Here is an 18,345-nt window from a genome sequence, read left to right as displayed (position 1 = left end):
GCCTGGGCCAAACCTGCTAGCGGCAGGCAGAGAGCAAGGGGCCCCTGGCCACTCGGCCCTCGGGGCTTTTATGAACATGAACATGACTAGGACCAGACTCTCAAACACCCCCATCTGGCGTCCAATCAAAGGCAGGACGCCCAGATCCCATCAGCCCCAGCGAGACCGGCTGAACACCGGACGTGCACAGTCTCATGACAGGAAGTCAAGGTGCCCCCCATACCAAGCTGAGTGTCTTCGGGGTGGACGTCCACAGAGGCAGCGGACATCGGCGAGTTGATGGCACTTCTGCCCTCTTCCTGCAGGTCACTCACTGTGGAGAAAAAAGAGGAAGAAAACCGTGGTCAGCATGAGTGGAATTCCATGGCCTCACATTGGCCCTGGAGGGAACTCCCTGTCTGCACATTTAGCAAACACTCCTCAACAGCTGGAGGTCCAGGAAGAGTCCAAAGGGGAAGGCTCAGGGCCAAGAATGCATCCTGTAATTCTTCCTGCGCCAGACATTCCCCAGTTCCCACCGATCCCTACCAATCCCTGTCAAGCTGTTCTCACTGGGCTTTGGAACACACAACTAAGATATGGAAGCTTCTGGATGCTTCTGGAGACTTCTAGGCCTGCACAAGGCTGCTGGAGCACACAGGGCTTAGACCACAGGGACAACAGAGAGCCACACCCTGAGCTATGGACTTGAGGTGTGAACAGCCCCCCCGACGGGCATGCTGGAGACAGACCAGAACCTACCATGTGCCGCTGTCGAGCGCCACATCGTGGGACAGAAATCTGGTGGACAGTGCACGGTGCTCCTATGATTTAACACCGCCTGCGTGTCTCTTTTAAATCTTTTGGGCTTTCCAGACCAGAGCTGGGCTCAGCCCCCTGGACGTGCTTTTGGGGTCCACACACCCACCCCAGCTCTTCAGTGTGATGCACCCCACATACCACAGCTGCCTCCTGTGACCCCCGCCCCGTGGGACAGCCAGATGCAGTCTGCCTGGCCGGTCCCGCTGACCTCACACCGTGTGTGCTGCGGTGGCCACCTCTCATCAATGCGTGGACTCAGCACTTGACCGAGGCCCCAGCTCCCCCAGGAAGCCGTCTGGCTAACGCTGTGGGCCCGGGGTCCCTCTCTCTTCCATAGGCCCCAGGACCCGTGAGTAATAAACCTTCTCTCTGTGTGCCTTTCCTCTGCACTGGCGGGGTGCTGTCTGCCTTAACGACCTGAGTCACTACCCTAGGTGACAGCCTAGTGGGGACGCACCCCATGGCTGTGGCCCACCGTGCACACCCCGGGGTCCCCAGGTACAAGGGTGGCTCAACAGCTGCAGAAAGCTGTGAGCCGCCGGGCACGGTGGAGCATGTGTGTAATCCCAGCACTAGGGAGGCTGAGGCAGGAGGATGGCTGTGAGTCCAAGGCCAGCCTGAACCATACAGCGAGACTGTCTCAAAAAACAAAAAGAAGCTGTGAGCTAAGAGACACAGCCCAAGTCCAGGGCAACAGAAAGGATCTCTCTGTCTTCCCTGGCACCAGACAGACCCTGCAGGCGCCACACGACAGCATCAGGAACGGCGGCTGCCCACGGGGACTCTGGATGGAGCTTCGCCTCGGAGTGACCCTGGATCCCTAGGGCGTCGCTGGCAGTCGGGCCCAGATCCACTCACACTGCCGAGTCTCCTCCCTCCCATGGTGCCCACAGGGAACACAGGACCCAGCCTTGAGACAACACTCCCTCGGTGCCTCAGACAGAAGACAGCAGCAAGACCCCAGGACCCTGGTGTCTCTCACATCAGTGAAAGCTCTGATGCTTGGCTTTCGGGAGAGGAGAGCCCCTCCTACAGCCGCGATCACAGCAGCAACAGTCACGACAGCCACGGGGTGGAAATAACCCAAAGATCCACAGCCAGAAGAATGGAGCAGCAAAATGTGGCCCCTCTGTGCATGGACTACTACTCAGCCCTGAAAAGGAAGGACATGCTGACCCCTGCTGCAACGCGGACAGACCTTAGGAGCACTGTGCTCAGAGAACTAAAGTCAGCCGCACAAAGACTGTGCCATGCCTCTTAGAGGAGGCACACAGCGCAGTCACATGCACAGAGATGAAACTAGAAAGGTGGTGGCCAGGGATGGGAGGCGGGCTCACGCTTACTGGGTACAGAGCTCCAGCTTGGGAAGATGAGAAAGTTCTTGCAATGGACGGCAGTAGCGGCTGCATATACTGGATGTGCTTGGCTAGGCCCTGCTAAGCCAGGCACTTGGAAATAATTAAGATGGTAAATGCTACAACCTGTGTATTTGTCCACAGTCTGCCTTCCCCTGGGGAGGTGCTGCTCCCGGCTGAGGTCTGAGGCAGCCCTGCCATTCCTGGCTCACCTGCCTGCCCCAGCCCACCATGCCCTCACCAAACAGGCTCTGGGCATGGCCGGCTCTCAACGCCCAATTCCTCAGCTTTTTACCCCCAAGTCGTGCAGTAATTCTGCCGCAGAAAACGCTAGAGGCCTCAGTGAACATGCAGACTCCATCTGCTCTGCCTCCTGAAACTACTCCAAGGTCCCCACGGTGAGCCCGGCCAGCTGAGAAAACAGAGACCAAAGTTCCACAAATAGTTTTACCACATCCTAGGCGCAGTTTCGTTTTGTTTGTTTACTTGTTGGTGTACTGGGAATGCAAGCCAGGGTCTTTGCACAGAGCAATAGTCTTAGCATCCCCAGCCATGTTTTTTGAGTGTTTGTTTGTTTTATTGTGGGAGGGTTTTGTTTGTTGAGACAGGGTCTTGCTAATTTACCCAGGCTGCGCTTGAACTTTCGCTCTTCCTGCCTCAGCCTCCTGGAGAGCTGAGATAATCAGCTGGCAGAGTCTTAAAGGACAGAAAAGGCGATTTTTCACCCAAGTCCTCACGGCACAGCAGCCCGCACAAGACCATGGACTCCAAAACCCATGTTCCCAGCTGTGTCACACAGGAGGTCCCTGCCAGCTATGTGTAGTGGTCACACTGACATCCAAGGAAGCGCAAGGCCTGGGTCCATTTAAGAGTAAGGCCACGCAGGGGGCACGGAAGCCACGCAGGCGGTCACCACTGGGCACCCGACTCCTCTGGAAAGACGAGACGCTGTCCCTGCCCCTGGACATCGAGTGGCCAGCAGAAGGCAAGAAGCCTCGCTTGATTTCAAAACCCCAGCAGGGGAAGAGGAAGATAACAGCATTTTCAAAGCCCAGAAACTGGGCCACATAAAGACAGAAATCTCACTCTGTCCTTTAGCATCAAAAACGCCACTAAACAAGGCCAGGGACTTTGTGACCTTAATAAATGAGAAACGGGCTCAGGAAAACCACCAGGCTCCGGACCAGCAATGCCCTCCCAAGGGGCCTGTCGCCAGGGAGAGGGACACGATCACAGACCCCAGGCCCAGCGCCACGAGCACAGGCTACAGCCACGCAGCCCAAGTTCAAATCCCACTCTGCCACTTGCTAAGCCTCGGTTTCCCCAAAGTGACAGAAGACCCGCCTCCCAGAGCACCCTGGGGACTAGAGGAGGCCGTGGGTGCGCGGTACGGGGCTCACAGGAGGGATGGGGACACACAAGGGCTTCCTGCAGCAGCCGTGGAGGCGAGGGGCCTTGTGCTGCGGGAGGACCCGCAGGAGGCAGCCATAACGGGCGGGAAGCAGGCAAGGCCGGGGAGGGCCTCGGTGCTGGTGACGGCCAGGGTAGCTGCCGGTGCTGCGCCCACTGCCCGGTCACCTGACCACGCGGCGCTCACGGCCATGGGCTCAGAGCACAGGAAATGGGGAAACACCAGGGAGTTGGGGCGAGAGAAGCCAGGAGACCACAAGGACGGTCTGCTAGGACGGTCCGCCACCACCTGGCTACTGCGCGGACAGCCACTCCTGCTGGGCACAGGATGTCGGGGGGACGTAGAGGCCACCACCCCCTGAGCCGCTGAACTTTCAGCAAAGCTGCTACTCAGGGTGCTAAGTGGACTCTCCCTGGTCACGCGTGGGAACGGATCATTCCAGCCCCACGGTCACCCAGGGTTACAGTGGCCGACAACCTGACTGTGGGTGGGGGTGGAGGAGGGGCCGCTCACGCGTCCCCAGCACCTCCTGTGTGCACCTGCCCTGCCGCCCACAGTTAACTCCTGCAAGTCTACGGAAGTGACAGGTCACAGCGGAGCCACCCTGCTAGGCACACAGCCCCCTGCACCCCCACGGAGCCCCAAGTCTACCTGCTCTTAGACCTGTGCAGAGTGTGTCTCTGGCTTCAGATCCCAGCCCGGCCACCACCAGGCTGTGCTGCCTCAGCCAAGCGGCTTAACCACTCTGTGCCGCAGTTCCCACTCATGAGGCGGGAGGGATCACCACATCCGGGTGAGACGGAGCAGGCCCAACCCCGGCAGGGCCCAGCCGGGACAGGAGGGGCGCTGACTCAAATGTTTCCAAAGACGCCCACTTTCCACGCTCCACCCAAAGCCTGAGCCAGGCATTTCAAAAAAAAGAAAACAACAAAAAAAAACACCTTTTCTGATTTGGAATTACAAGAGCATCAAAAGGAAGACAGGGATCAAAAACTCCAAAACGCCCCATTTTCAAGACTCATAAAAAGCCTGCCATTCAGACCTCAGGCCAGAAGGAAAGCTTCTATCTTTGATATTTTTTTTAAAAAACCTTTTTCTTTGTGTGGGTCCATTTATTTATTTATTTATACCCAGGCTCTGTCCAAAAAAAAAAGGGCTGCAGGCAGCTGCTGCTGCTTTTTGTCCTCTGGACACTTTGGGAAACGCGACTTTGAAAGCGGGCTGGCTGGGGTGCAGGGTTACCTAAGGCAAAGGATACATCAGGAGGGGACAAAGGCCACTGGGTTTCCCGCCCCACAGGGGGACCGGGGCGGGGCAGCGGGTTGTGACACACACACACACACACACACACACACACACACGCCCTGCAGTAAGGGATGCAAGAGGCCAGGGGCGCCTGCAGGAGGCTGTGCGGGGTAAAGGGGAGCTGAGGATGATTACCTCTTCCAACCCTTCTCTACCTGTGTCGTTTCGACAGAGCAGACGCACTTTGCCACCCGCGGGGACCCTCCACGCCTAGGGTGTGTCTTGGCTTCCATAGAGAAAAAGCGTTCAGGGGGATTGATGTCAGCGGCCCTTTGTCTGAATCAGGATCAAAGCAAAAACAAAACCTACAGAAAAGGGTTGCTCTTCACCTCCTCCATATCAGAAGGAACTTGTCAGTGGCAGCCAAGTGGCCTCGCGCTGGGCCACCTCAGCACCAGCCTCTTCAGCCAGCCCGGTCTCCCTGCAGTAGATCCTGCTCCAAGGAGCACAGCAGGCTGTATGCAGGGGGACCGGAGCGTAAAGGGACCGGAGCGTCCAGTGCCCCAGGCTCCACTCCCAGCTCGGCGGCGTGGGGACCGGCAGGGACCGCGGGCTGTACCAGCATCCCGACACCTCCCCGGGGAGGCAGGAGCTTTCTGTGGGTTTCCCAGCTCCGGCCTGCACACAAACAGAGAGGTCATTGCTACGGCGGAGTTCTAATTTATCAGAATAATTAAATCCATCAGCCACAAGGTTTGCTTCACAGAGCAGTTCTAAAATTAAATCACACTCTGCTTCATGTGAGGATCTTGCCGCTCGGCAGAGTCAAAATAAGTCTAAATAAGATCTCAGGAAGAGGAAACCAGTGTCACGCTCCGCACCCACCAAGGAGGCAGAAAGGGGCTGCTGACCGGAACCGCTTGGGGAGGTCACACGTGCACAGAGCGGCCCTCGGGGGGTTCTGAGCCCCAAGCTCCTCTTCAAGTTCCTCAGGGTCACGCCCTGGGTGGATGACGCGCTGGGCAAAGGCTAACGGCGCCCCGAGGAGCGACTCCTCTTCGTGACCCAGATCTGGGAAGCCGGCAGAGACATCCTGTGATCCGTGCAGCCAGACGTCAAAGACAGAGCCTCTCGTGCTTCCGGTGACAGATCGGGGCTGTTTTCCCACAGAAAGGAGTTTGGCCTGGTCCTGAAGGGGCGGCCTTATCCTAATGAGCCCTGTATTTTTGTGCGTTTAACTCACCGCAGCGTCTCTGCACTGGGCCGAGGGGGCCAAGGGGATCAGGAAGCACCATCACCGTTCCCAGCCCCGGGACGGCTCAGCGTGGACACCTGATGTATGGGGCTTGTTCTCCCAGGGCACGAGGTTCCATTTGATTTCTCGGGATATAATTAGCTTAGAGGCTAAAATAATGTGTGTGCATCTCAGCATCTCACAGTCCAAAGGAGAACCACAAGCGCTGCTGACTACATCAGGAATTGTCCCGGGCTGGTGCCAAAAGCCTCAGGCACTGCAGTGCTGGCGATGGCAGGGCTGGGGCAGGGCTAGACCTGTGTGCCCTGGACACCTACACCTGCCAGTCCACCTGACACCTGTGAAGGTTCACAAGGAATCAACACATAATTAATTAAGCACAATACATATTGTAAGAAGCAGGTTTCAAAAACAACCCCACACAATAAAGTCATCCTTTGGTATTGGCAGGAAATTGACTGGTCCAGAATCCCCTGTGGATACCAAATCCCACAGACACTAAAGCCCCGTATGTAAAATGGTGCAGTGTGGGTACAGAAGCCACACGCATCCTTCCAGGTACTTTAAATCATCTCTAATGACTTCTAATCCACAAGGCAATGCAAATGACATGCGAACAGTCACTCTACTATATTGTTTAAGTAATGATAAAAGTGGAAAGTCTAGCTATGTCCCCACAGATGCAATTAACTTTTTAAATTTTTTTTGTCTTTTGTCTTTTTGAGACAGGGTCTCACTGTGCAGTTCAGGCTGGCCTTGAGCTCACTTTGTAGCCCAAGCTGCCCTCGAACTCACAATGATCCTCCTGTCTCAGCCTCCCGAGTGCTGGGATTACAAGCGTATGCCACCACACCCAGCTCTCTTTTTAAATATTTCTAATCCACCATTGGTTGAATCCAGAGATGGGGAACCCACAAATACAGAGGACCAACTGCATTTATGTAAAAAATATAACCAGAAAAATGAAGAGCATATTTCTGTGTGTATGCATCTAAAAGCACAGAGAGAGGGATGGAAGGGTACGCTCCAAAATGCTGAGGATGGCACCATGTCTGGAAGAGAGGAGCAAGTGAAGGCGAGGAGAGAGAAGGACACTTTGCCATCAGACAGCACTCTCAGGAAATAAAATTAAAGCCAGGAGGTTGGAAAATAAGCAGATGCTCTGACAGCTACACACAGGGTACAGCAGAGAAGGAGAGGAGCGGCAGCTGGTTCTTCAGAGGACACAACAGGGTGCTGGGACAGAAACAGCGCTGGGGCCCAGACGGAGTCTTGGGACTCCCTCTGGGACACAGCAAGCTACTAGGACAGAGAGGAAGTGGGGAAAAAAGCTTCAAGTATGGCTCACCCATGCACACAGCTGCAGACTCCTGTGTGTGACAGCAGAGAGCTCAACATGGGTGTCAGTGCCAAGGACACAGAGGAAGGACCCAGGGTGCTGGACTTAGCACCACCCACAGCAGAACTGCTCTTGCTCTTCCCATCTGCAGAGCTGCACTTCCTGTCTGCAGAGCTGTACTTCCTGTCTGCAGAGCTACATTTCCTGTCCTACGCTGGGGCAGTCGCCTTGGTCTGTGAGGTGCTGGGCTCCCCACCTCTGTGGGTGACTGTCCCAGACACTATTGTTTCTTCTCCCTGGTGCTCCACTCACCCTTTGGATCAGACCAGACTCAGCAGCCTTCCCTGGGGAGAACCAGGCTCTCCCACCCATTCCAAAGCCTTGAGCTCAGGGTGGAGCAAGGGCCCCACACCAAAGCCACCAAGTACTCTGCACCCCAGGAATGCAGTCAGGAATGGGCGTGACCTAGTTAGGCTCAGCAAGACTTTCTTAGGAATGTAGAGACAGGCGCTCTTCCCCACTGGCTGTGACCCAGGAAAAGGTGCCAGTTAGAGCTAACCCATCTTCTCACCAGCACACAGAACCTGGAATGGAAGACACCAGGTCAAAGGGGCCAAGCGAAGATGAGAGCAGAGTTGTTAACGCCATCTGTGTGCTGGATCAAGCCTCACCTGAAGCTGATCACCCTTGGGCCTTGCAGCTAAACACACTTATGAATTCTACTTTGCTCTTAAGCCACTTCAGTTGGCTTTTCTGCCATTTGCAAGTCCTGTCTGATTCAGCAACTGTTCCAGCACACAGGCTGTCTGCACAAGTCAGTCCTTCGGGTGGCGGACCCCATGGCTCCCACCAACCCAAGCCTTCTTAGTGGTCCCCAAAGACTAGATGAGTGGATACCACCCCTCATGAATCTAGCTGCAGCTCAAACGCCCCCACATGAACCTCTGCCCAGGCTCTTCCAGACCTCTCCTGTGGATCACCCTCCCCTGTCCCCACCTGGCGTCCCCACCACTGCTCATCAGTGAACCCCTCCACTCCCACACCAGCCTGGAAAGTATTTTCAGCACACACACACACACACACACACACACACACACCAGGCCCATCCTCTGGGTTTCCTAGAGCTCCCAGTGCCCGGGACCAAGACAAACTTTTGCCCCCAAGTTGTGCCACTGTGGGGTGCCCCTGCCTCCCAGGCCCTGGTGAGGATGGCGTGGGGACCAGGTTCTGTCCGCAGCCCCGGCCCGGGACCCTGCACAAAGCTGCACCTTGATGGCACCGGCACATCTGCAGAAGGAAGCAGCGGAGACTGTAGGCACCTGCACGGACAAAACGCGGCCAGGGAGATAATTCCAGGCCAGGAAGTCAGGAGGACCGGAATCCACTGTCCTCGCTCCTCGGCCAACTCTGGCCGCTTAACTGGGTGGAAACAAGGTGCCTATTAAGGCTTCCATTAGCCCGGCAGTCGTGGGTCACCGAGAACAGATTCGTGGGTCACCGACAACCCAATTACTGCATCTCAGCCATGGCGGGGGCCTCCAGACTCAAGCGGGAGGGCTCTGCTCCTCAATTAGGGCTGTGGGCAGCGCAGCCCCAAGCCTCACTATTGTCCTCACCCCCGTCCCCTGCAGCAGGCGGCCAAAGGGGACAGAGAGGACCCAGCCATCTCCGGAAATTAGGTCTGAACCCCCAAAGCTGCCTATGTATAAATGTCTAAGAATACAGCGGGAGCTCCAGAGCTGATACACGATTCCCTTGGCCCAGAAAGACAGGGTTTTTCTTCCCATCTGTCCCCAGGGTGATCAGAAACATGCTAGAACCACAGAAAAACGAGTTATCTGCAGGAAGGAGCAGGAAGAAAGGTCCCCAGGTGCAGGCGGAACGTCGGTTCCAAGCGCAATGCCCCTGTCTCCCCAGGGAGGACGGACCCACAGCTCCTGGCTCACAGAGGGACGCGGAAGCTTCAGGAATGAAAGGCAGCCTGCTCGGTCGTTCAGCTTCCTCCACGCAGCCTGAACACATCCGGGAGAATCCTCGGGGGCACCTGGGCGTCCCTGTGCCTCAGCCACCCTACAGAACCCCCAGAGCGTGTCCTCCAGGGCTGGCTCCAAGCCACCCCTGTACCCTCAGCCCAGTCCGGCCCTCTGCCGCCCTGGAGTCAAGGCCAAGCGCACCCATGGTACCCTGAGCTGCCCACCACCTGCCCTGGTGACCTTCTAGCACCTTCTCCTGCTCCCTCCAGGAAACCCATCTCCTCTGCCCTCCAGTGAGGAGCTGGAGAGCCACCAGGCCTTTGCTCAGGCTGTGTTGCCTCCAGAAGCCCAGATCCGGCATCCGCCACAGCCCTCTTACAAGTCCACCACTACGTCCATCCACCGGCCTTCCTGGAAGCCACCTGGCCTCCTCCGAAGCCCTTGCCTGGGGATTACACCACACAGAGGGTTCTGGAGGTGCCTCAGTGAGCAGCCGCCAGACCTTGGGTACGGCATCACCCCCTCAGGCCTTGCACAGGTACAGAGGGACAGGACCTGGGCCTGGTCACACAGTTGTGACAACGGACAGAGGAAGGCGGTGCGTGTAGAAGCAGCCGAGCTGTGAGTGTGGGCTTCTCTGCACCTTCACGCCCCGTCATCGGTGCCCACACTGGGTTAGGCAGAGCTGAGCAACGTCGTCCTGCAGCATCCGTTCAACCACACTAAACCCGAAAGCTGCACTTACAGATCAGGGCCAAGGCCACCATGGGTACGGCCGGGTACAGCCGAGAGGATTGCAGGGTCATGTGACCTGAGGCCACCGATCCCCGAAGGATCTGGACCTGGAGATGTCTGCTTCCTCGCAAACCGGGCAAGGCCTACGCTGGAGGACCCTGAACCTCCTGCTCAGGCGTCACTGCCAGCAGCCGACAGGTCAGTCCCTGGGCGCTGGACGCAGACACTCGCTAGGCCGGCTGAGAACAGGACCCCGCTCGGCAGAGCCACTGCAGTGGCAGCCACATGGGCCCGGCGGCACGGCCCACCCCAGCGCCACCCCGGAAGCACAGAGGGCTTCCCTGAGTCCCCGGCCGTGAGCCACTCGGTCAGATACCACCATCAGGGCTGTGAAGGAAAACTCACACGGCTGACCCAGCAGGACACAAAGACTGTGAGACGTAAACCACAGCCACACGCCAGACACGGTGGCGAAGGCCTGTCACCCAGCATTCTGAGAAGCTGAGGCAGGAGGACTGCAAGCTCGAGCCCAGCCTCCACCACTTAGCAAGACCTTGTCTTCAAATTGAAAAAATAAAAAGGGCGGGGATGTAGCTCAGTGTGAAGGGTTCAGTCTCCAGTACCAAAGTATTTAATGTTAAAAATAATGAAAACAGAAGCACAGGAGGCTGCTGGGGGCGGGCGCTGGCTGCTCGGGGACTCAGAGGCCGGCTCCACAGTCACACTGTGTAATGCTGGCTCTTCTGGAGCACAGCAGTGCCTGACCCAATCTGCCACCGCTTGGACAGCGGGACACACGGCCCTGGAGCCGGGTCCCCTCCCCAAAAGCTCCCGTCTTCGCCCACTTTCTTGCCCACTTCCCACCTCTGGGCCGCACTTGCCCTAATCCCTCTTCAAGTCCTTTGATTTCTGTGCTCTGCTCTTTGATTTACAGAGGGTGCTTTTGTCACATTCCTCCCTATCCATCACACTGCTTTCATTTTTTAGTTTTTTTTTACTGAGTACTTCAAAGCGATTCCAATCACTGGCCATGAAGATCTGTTGCTGGTTCATGGCAAGGGGAAAAAATCCAGAGTGCGGCAGAAGCAGAAGGCGGGCGGGAGGTGAGGCCCACAAGAACTCACAATGATCACAGACGCAAAGCACGAGTGTGTGTCGGCCACAACCTCAGCCCCTCTGAGCCCCTCTGAGCCCCTCATTTGCCAGCAGCCTGCACAAAATGCTCCCCAAGGCAGAGAAGAAACGACACCCACCGATCACTCCCAGCCACGGGCCGAGCCTGGAGGTTCACAGGCTCCATAAACGGGCTGCAGAAGCAGGAGAGGGAAGATGAAGTCTGCACAAGCAAGTCTGGCTGAGTCCTGAGCTGTGGAACTCGTATTAATTAATCTGATCAGTACTGCCCCAAGTACCCAGGGAAGTCCAAAGCGTGCTCTGCTGAGAAAATAAGAAGATTAAATCATTAAGCCATTAAAAAAAAACATGGACTCCGATGTGCACCTGCTGTAGAAAGGCTCCAGTGGGCCGGATGGGGACCGCTGGGGATATAGCGCCCCCTAGTGGCCCATCTGCACCGGCGGCAGCAGCAGGGCAAGCAAGCTGTACCCAAGAAATAACCCCAGCGCCAGCCAGGCAGACAGGTCCCTCCAAAAGCAGGTGGCGTTGGGGGGTGCCTGAAGTCCCATCCTGTGTATTGGCAGCCCTGTTTCCACCCAGACACACAAAGCCCAGAGGCCTTTCATCCGGCCCTGTCCAGCACATTCCCAACGGACATGACCCCACAGCCCCCCACAAAAGCCCGAACAAGGAACTGGGGGCTAAAGGTATGTTGAGACCGCTGCCTGCCCCAAACAAGGTGGGCTCCCCCACACCCCACATGCATTCCTGTCGCACCCCGCTCCTTTCTTTCAAGCTGCTTCCAAGCCAGAGGCTCCGCCACGCATCCTGTTACAGGGTTCTGGTCCTCTGTGCTCTGGGTCACCTGCACGGTCCACCCAGGGCCCAGCACCAAGCCTGGGGCAGAGAGACACCGGGACACCACCGAGCGGGTTCCACAGCGGCTCACGAGCAGACACATCAGCGTTTCCCGACTCCCGCGCGCCTTTCTAGGGCCTCGCCTTGGAGCGCACAGGGCCTACTTCCCCCACCACTGTTTACGGCCTCTGTGGAGGATGGACAAGGCCCGCTGCCCACAAGTGTCCACGTCCTAACCGGGAGCCTGGGCCCTTCCTCGGCAGGGGGACCCGGCACAGGTGGCTGGGGAGGCTGTGCAATGGGGTGGCGGCAGTGCAGGAGGGCCAGGCGTGAGCGGGAGAGAGAAGGACCCGAGCTAGCAGCCCGGAAAAAAGACGCAGGAAGGAGCCGGTGCCGAGAACGTGGCTGCCTCTGGACGCCCGAAAGGGCAGGGTAACGAGCTCTACCGAGCCCCCCACCCAAGGGGCCAGCCTTGACTTAGGACTCTGACTTCAGAACTGTAAGACAACAAACGTGCATTGTTTTCATCTGAGAAGTTTCTGGTGTTTTGTTCCAGCAGCCCTGGGAACCTAACAAGGGCGCCCGGCCGGCCCGCACATTTCCAAGGGCCAGGGGCATTGCTGGGCCACACGGGTTTGCTGAGCACCTGCTCTGCAGCGGGCACCTCAGCGGGGACTGAGACAGATGAGCATTAAACAAGCAGGGAGGGTGACAGCACGCCGCCCCTGAGGCAGCCACAGGTCACTCTCCTGTCACCCCGAGACCCAAGGAGGCCGGCTTCGAAATAGCAAATCCGCTAGCACACAAAGCAAGCAGACAGCCTCCCCTGCAGCAGGGTCTGAAGCCACCGCTCCTCCGGTGGCTTCTTAGGATGACAACACAGCCACCTCGGGCTGCAGGGCTGAACAGGGACTGGCCCACCGCCAGCTCTCCTCCTGGGCCTGGCTATTCAGGGGCGGCTGGGGGAGCAGCCGGGAAGCACTAATTGCTTGACCTTTTCAGCCACAGCTGCGTCCCACAAGCCTCGCCTCCTCCTGAGGCTCTGAGTCCTCTGTGTCCCCAAGGGTACCTGGCACAGAGGTGACCCCGATCTTCCTGCCACCGCCTTTGCCTTTAGCGGCCTGCCAGGGCCCTGGAAGCAGGGACTCACCCCTCACAAGGCGGGGAGATGCTGAAGTTTGAATGTACCCCGAAGGGCAGGTGTTAGAAAAGCCACCTCTGTGCAAAAGACAGAGGGGCCGTGACCTAAGAGGCAGTAGGCCGTGGGGGGGCCCAGGACGCTCCTCTGTCCAGAGGTAAAGGCCGCTCCAGGAAATGCACAGTCGTGAAGGAGGCGCCTCCCGGCTGCGCCACCACAGAAGCGGGGCTGCAGCAGGGGCGGGGAGCCCAGGGCCGTCTGACGTGAAGATTGTGTGGTGCTGCAAGGACATGAGCTCTCAGGCCACGAGGGGACACGGAGGAAGCTCAGGAGCTCGTTACCAGGTGCAAGAATCCAGCTTCAAAAGGCTACCTCCGTCTGGAGTGGTGCCACCTCTGTGACACCCTGGAAAAGGCCACGCTGGAGATGAGAAGGATCCGCGGTTGCCAAGGGCTGAGAGGAAGGACAGACGGGCAGAGGGAGCGCGAGAGCTTCGGGGCAGTGGAGCTGCTCTGGGGGAGCGCGGGGGAGCCATGCCGTCTTTGTCCGCACCTGCAGCATGCACCGCCCCGAGAGGGACCCGGATGGAAGCTGCAGACTCTAGGGACAACGGTCCTTCCTCGATGCACCGCTGGGTGGGGCGGGGTGCTCACTGCGGAGGAGGCTGGGCGCAGGGCAGGGCTGCAGCTGCCACTCAGCTTTGCTGTGCGCCGAAAACTGCTCTAAGGACCCTTGGGATGGACAAACGCGAAGAGCAGAGGAGAGGAGCTTCGGGGTCACTGCGCATGTGCACGAGTGCGCGCATTGCATGCGCAGGCGGACGTGTGTGCTCCTGGTCCAGGCAGGCAGCAGGCACCCATGTTCCCAGGGCCCCCTGGTCACCCCTCTGCTCTTGGCGAGCCTCCTTCCAGCTCAGGGGTCCTGAAGCAGTGCCCACACTGGCCCACCTTGCGGGTCACCGTGCGGACATCCCAGCTGCCCTGTGCGCTGCAAACCACAGGTGCTAACTAAGTGCACAGTGTGGCTCCGTCAGCCTATGAGCCCAAGGTAGTGGGCCCCCTCCAGGGCCTGCAGGACAGAGGTGCAGCCTGGGACCCGAGGGCGGGTCTCCTCAGCACAGAGCCGCCAGGGCGCTTCGGTCCTTTGCTCTCCCGCCTCTTGTGGACAGGGGGTGGGCAGGGGCTTGGAGGCGAGTGAGTCACAGGTACACCCCACCTTCAGGATCACGCCGTGCGCCCGGAGCACAGCCTGGACTCACGACCCGCACGCCCACACCGGCCTGGCCAGAGTCCAAGGGCAGTTGGCAGGGCGGGGACAGTGGGCCAGGCCAGTACTCCCCACCCTCCTTCTGCTTCCTCCCACAGGGCCCCGCCCCTCCTCAGTTGCCCAGGCAACCAGCTTCCGCCCTCCTGCAGGAAGCAAGTGACAGGTTGGGAAACTGCTGGTCCTGGCAAGGGTCATGCTCTGGACCCTGGGGACGGCCAGGCCAGGCAGAGGTGGCCAGGCCAGCAAAGCGTGCCGCCAACATCCTGCTCAGATAGCTGCTGCCCAGAGGTGACCCAGCCACAGCCAGGGCCAGCACCGCAAGGCCATCTCCTACGGCACTCTCACCTGGGCCAGCGTGCAGGAAACCCCCCCAGCCAGCTGGAGGCTTCCCCCCTGAGGGCGCTGGCCAGGCCCTCCTGCTTCCAGGGCCCCGCGGGGATCCCCAGCCCAAACTTGCCAATCAAGGCAGCTACCTCACCCCGGCTACCTCAGTCTTTGTTTATTGTACCAACACACAGCCTCCACCTTGGACAGGAGCTGTCCAAATGCAGACACTACCCTTGTCTGCACACAGTAGGTCCTTGCGGACCAGCCCAGTACCCAGTGGGCCCTCAACCGATGTCTACGGAATCACTGAGTAAAATAAGAGCACAACCGCTCCTCCTTCCAGTTCCAGGGTTAAGCAGAGCACATGTAAAATGTCAACAGTGCCCAGCTGCAGACCTACTCTGTGTAGACACTGGGCAGCAAGGAGCCAGGCAGCCCTGAGCCTGTCCCAGGCCCATTGGCTGTGGCCCCTGCCACCCCCATTCCAGGGACATTCCCCCGGGCTGTCCCCCACTCCTTAAGCGATGACTGTTTTGCTCAAGTGAACCCCGAACATTCAAGGCTTGTCCTGCCCGGCTTCATCCAAAGGTCTATGTCTGCGGACATCCATGGGGACACCGCTCAGCCCGGTCAGGTGCTGCCCGTGGTCAGCGCTGAGAAGCCCAAGAGTCAGGGTCAGGAAGAAGGAAGGTGGAACTGTTCACCTTTGTCTTTTTTTCTTTTCTATTTTTTGAGACAGGGTCTCTCTATGCAGTTCAGGCTGGCCTTGAGCTTATTTTGTAGCCAGGCTGGCCTCGAACTCGCAACGATCCTCCTGCCTCAGCCTCCCCAGTGCTGAGATTACAGGCGTGCACCACCACGCCCGGCTTTGTCTGTTCACTTTTAATAAACGATGTGGGCCTTTCTGCACAGACTTCCTGGAGTAATCAGGGAAACCTGCAGCCCACGGTACAGGCCATGTTCGCTCACCGCGTGCACGGAGTGGACATCCACGAGGGTCACCCCAGGCACTGGGCATGCCCAAGGAGGCTTGCACAGCAGCATCGGGTGGGCAAATAGTGAATGGGGTGTGGGGGGCGGTGTCTAGGGAGGTAAGTGATGTCCTGGCAGGCTTCCTGGAGGAGGTGTCCCCCAGCTGAGTTTTGAAGAAGTCTGTCCTGCAGGAAGGAGACAGAAGGTGCCAGGTCCATCTCCACATCCCCAGCAGGAGGGCCTTGGAGTGACCACAGAAGCAAGGCCTGCGATGGGCTGTCTGAGGGGGCTGGGGCACAGCCACAGCCTGGGAAAAGGCAGCTCAATGGCGACATTCACACCTGGACCAGCCTGTCCAAGCACACGGTCCCTCACACAAAACCACAGCCTTGGGGACGTCGCGCACTTGGGACTCCTCCAGCGCTTCCTCCCGTCACCGCTCTGCAGGGAGGAAACGGACAGCACAGGGACAGCACGGAAATCGCCCGAGGAGTCCCAGCTGAGCACCAGGGTCAGCAGCCATACACGCCGGCTGAGGAAGGCGCAGTGCGTGTTCACACTGAGAAACGCACTACAGAGACAGACCCGCTGCGTCCTCCTTCATGAGAATCTTTATGAGATGGGCTCACAAATACGGTGACTGCCACCCCGAGCGTCACCCAGCGGGAGTGTCTTCACCTACTCGGGCACCCAGCGACGTCGGGCTCCTCCCCAAAGTCAAAATGACCATGAAAGGGAAACGTTCTCAATCGATTCAGGAATGGAGGCAGAGCTAAGGAGAGGGCACCAGAGCCGCTTCCGGAGGCGGCCAGGGCGATGGGACGAGCGTGCTGGACGCGAGGGGCGTCTGAGGGGCTTCACGGTGTGCGGCTTTGACTGGAATGAATTGTTTTCAGTGCAAACTTTCACCTCCAGGAACTGGGGCCTGTCGTGGCCTCTGAGTCCTCATCCAAGCCTGGAGGAGGGGACACCTGGGCTTCCAGCCACCCGGGGAGTGCAGGCTGTGGACAGGGCCAGGCCAGTCCACCAGGGACCTCGGGCTGTGTGCGAGGGGCCCCTTCCCACAGCCCACTCATCCCCAGCTGCTCCTTCAGGGACAGAAACAGGCCCAGACCCCGAGGAAGGCCGCGCATGCCTCCTGATTCTTGCTCCCTGTCCCCAGGGGAGTCCTCGGGCAGGGACAGCGTGGGCCTCACAAAGCCAGGTGAGGGTCAGGGAAGCGGAGGAGGACAGCTGGGTCTCACAAGCCACACAGGTGCCCGCCTGCAGGACTTCTCAGAGCGTTGGCTGCACTGACAGACTTGAGATTCTCTGGGGGAGTCGGCATCTCCCTCCCACTCGCCCTGCGTGCGCCCCAAGGCCTCTCTGAAAACCCTGCCAGGGGTGAACCTGGGCTCAAGGACCCCTGCTGACCCCAGCTCTGGGACCCAAGCCCCCCTCTCCTGGACCCACAGGTCCACGTGCCCAAGTGATGGAAACTTTGTTCCTCAAGTCAGACCATGACCCCTGGACTGGAGCCAGCTGGCCAAGGGTCCTCCTTCCCCACTGTCCTGACACTGATGTCCCCATCCCTGTCCTGGGACAAGGCCAGCCCAAGTCTGTTCTTACAAAAGAAACTCCCCGAAAGCAGAGACAGCCCGAGGCTCGGGTTTAACTCCACAGCCCACGAGAAGCAAGAGAACACGAGGACTCACTGGTGAGGAGATGCAGCCAGCGGGGACGCTCCAAGGGGCTCTGGGCTGAGCGAGGCCACCAGGCACTGGCCGGGCAGCAGGGACCCGAGGGCGTCGTATGTGGCCAGCGGGGACACCACCGTGACTTGCAGCTCCCCTTTAAGGGGGCCTCTGGGGACGGCCCCGAGCCCCAGGCCGCAGGACGCGGCTGCCACGCACGATAGCACGCGGCTGACCACAAGCTGTCACTTCTCTCCCCAGCCCAGAGCCTCATGGGGCTGGCGAGCTGCTCCCCAGGAAATGACCCCCAGGCAAGGGGCAGGAAGGCAGGGCGTGTGCCCCGGGGCGACCTGCTGCACCTGGGCTGCTGCTGGGCCCGGGTCCGGGCAGTGACCCAGGCAGGGCACGGGGAGGCGGCGGGGCCTCCACCTACCCCCAGGGAGGTGACAGTCCCACAGGCACGCACCAGCACAGCTGCACCTCCCGGCTGTCAGCTACTCGGAAGACTGAACGCCAACGCACCCAACACTTGTCACCCTGTTTCCACGACAACAGAAATCAAATACCAGAAACAGAACGCCGGCTCCGGCGGGGCCGCCCCAGCTGTGCAGGCTGCAGGCTGCGCTCCGGCGCCCATGCGTGGAGAGAAGGTTCTGGAAGGGGCGAGGGCACGGAGGTGGAGCCCCCCAGCCTCTGCCTGAAGTGTGGCCCCTGTCCTCAGCTCTGGACGCTGGCCTGGCCTCAGCGGGCCCAGTGCCCACCAGCCGGGCAGGATCCATGCTCAGAGGGGGCCGGTGACCATGACCAACCTCACGGGCTGCAGGTGACCGGGAACCGCTAGTGGCTCTTACTACCTTCACAGGGGCAGAAGCTGGGCGTGG

The 18,345-nt window shown here is 59.0% G+C and overlaps 1 protein-coding gene across 1 annotated transcript in view; it reads right to left on the bottom strand.

Annotated features, from left to right (window-relative positions):
• The window catches only part of Parvb (parvin, beta), a 57,817-nt gene extending 40,258 nt beyond the window's left edge, over positions 1-17,559 (bottom strand). The window contains exons 1-2 of the mRNA XM_005379454.2: positions 17,486-17,559; positions 224-313 (exon numbers count right to left, since the gene is read on the bottom strand). Of these exons, the coding sequence (XP_005379511.2) occupies positions 224-313; position 17,486 (91 nt within the window). The 5' untranslated portion in view covers positions 17,487-17,559. The remainder of the gene's footprint in view (positions 1-223; positions 314-17,485) is intronic.
• Between the last annotated feature and the right edge of the window lie 786 nt (positions 17,560-18,345).

This window comes from Chinchilla lanigera, unplaced genomic scaffold, assembly GCF_000276665.1.
Source record: "Chinchilla lanigera isolate Chin_1 unplaced genomic scaffold, ChiLan1.0 scaffold00012, whole genome shotgun sequence".
NCBI classification, from domain to species: domain Eukaryota; kingdom Metazoa; phylum Chordata; class Mammalia; order Rodentia; family Chinchillidae; genus Chinchilla; species Chinchilla lanigera.
Note: the sequence above shows the minus strand (reverse complement) of the source record. Positions and strands in the feature narration are given on the sequence as shown.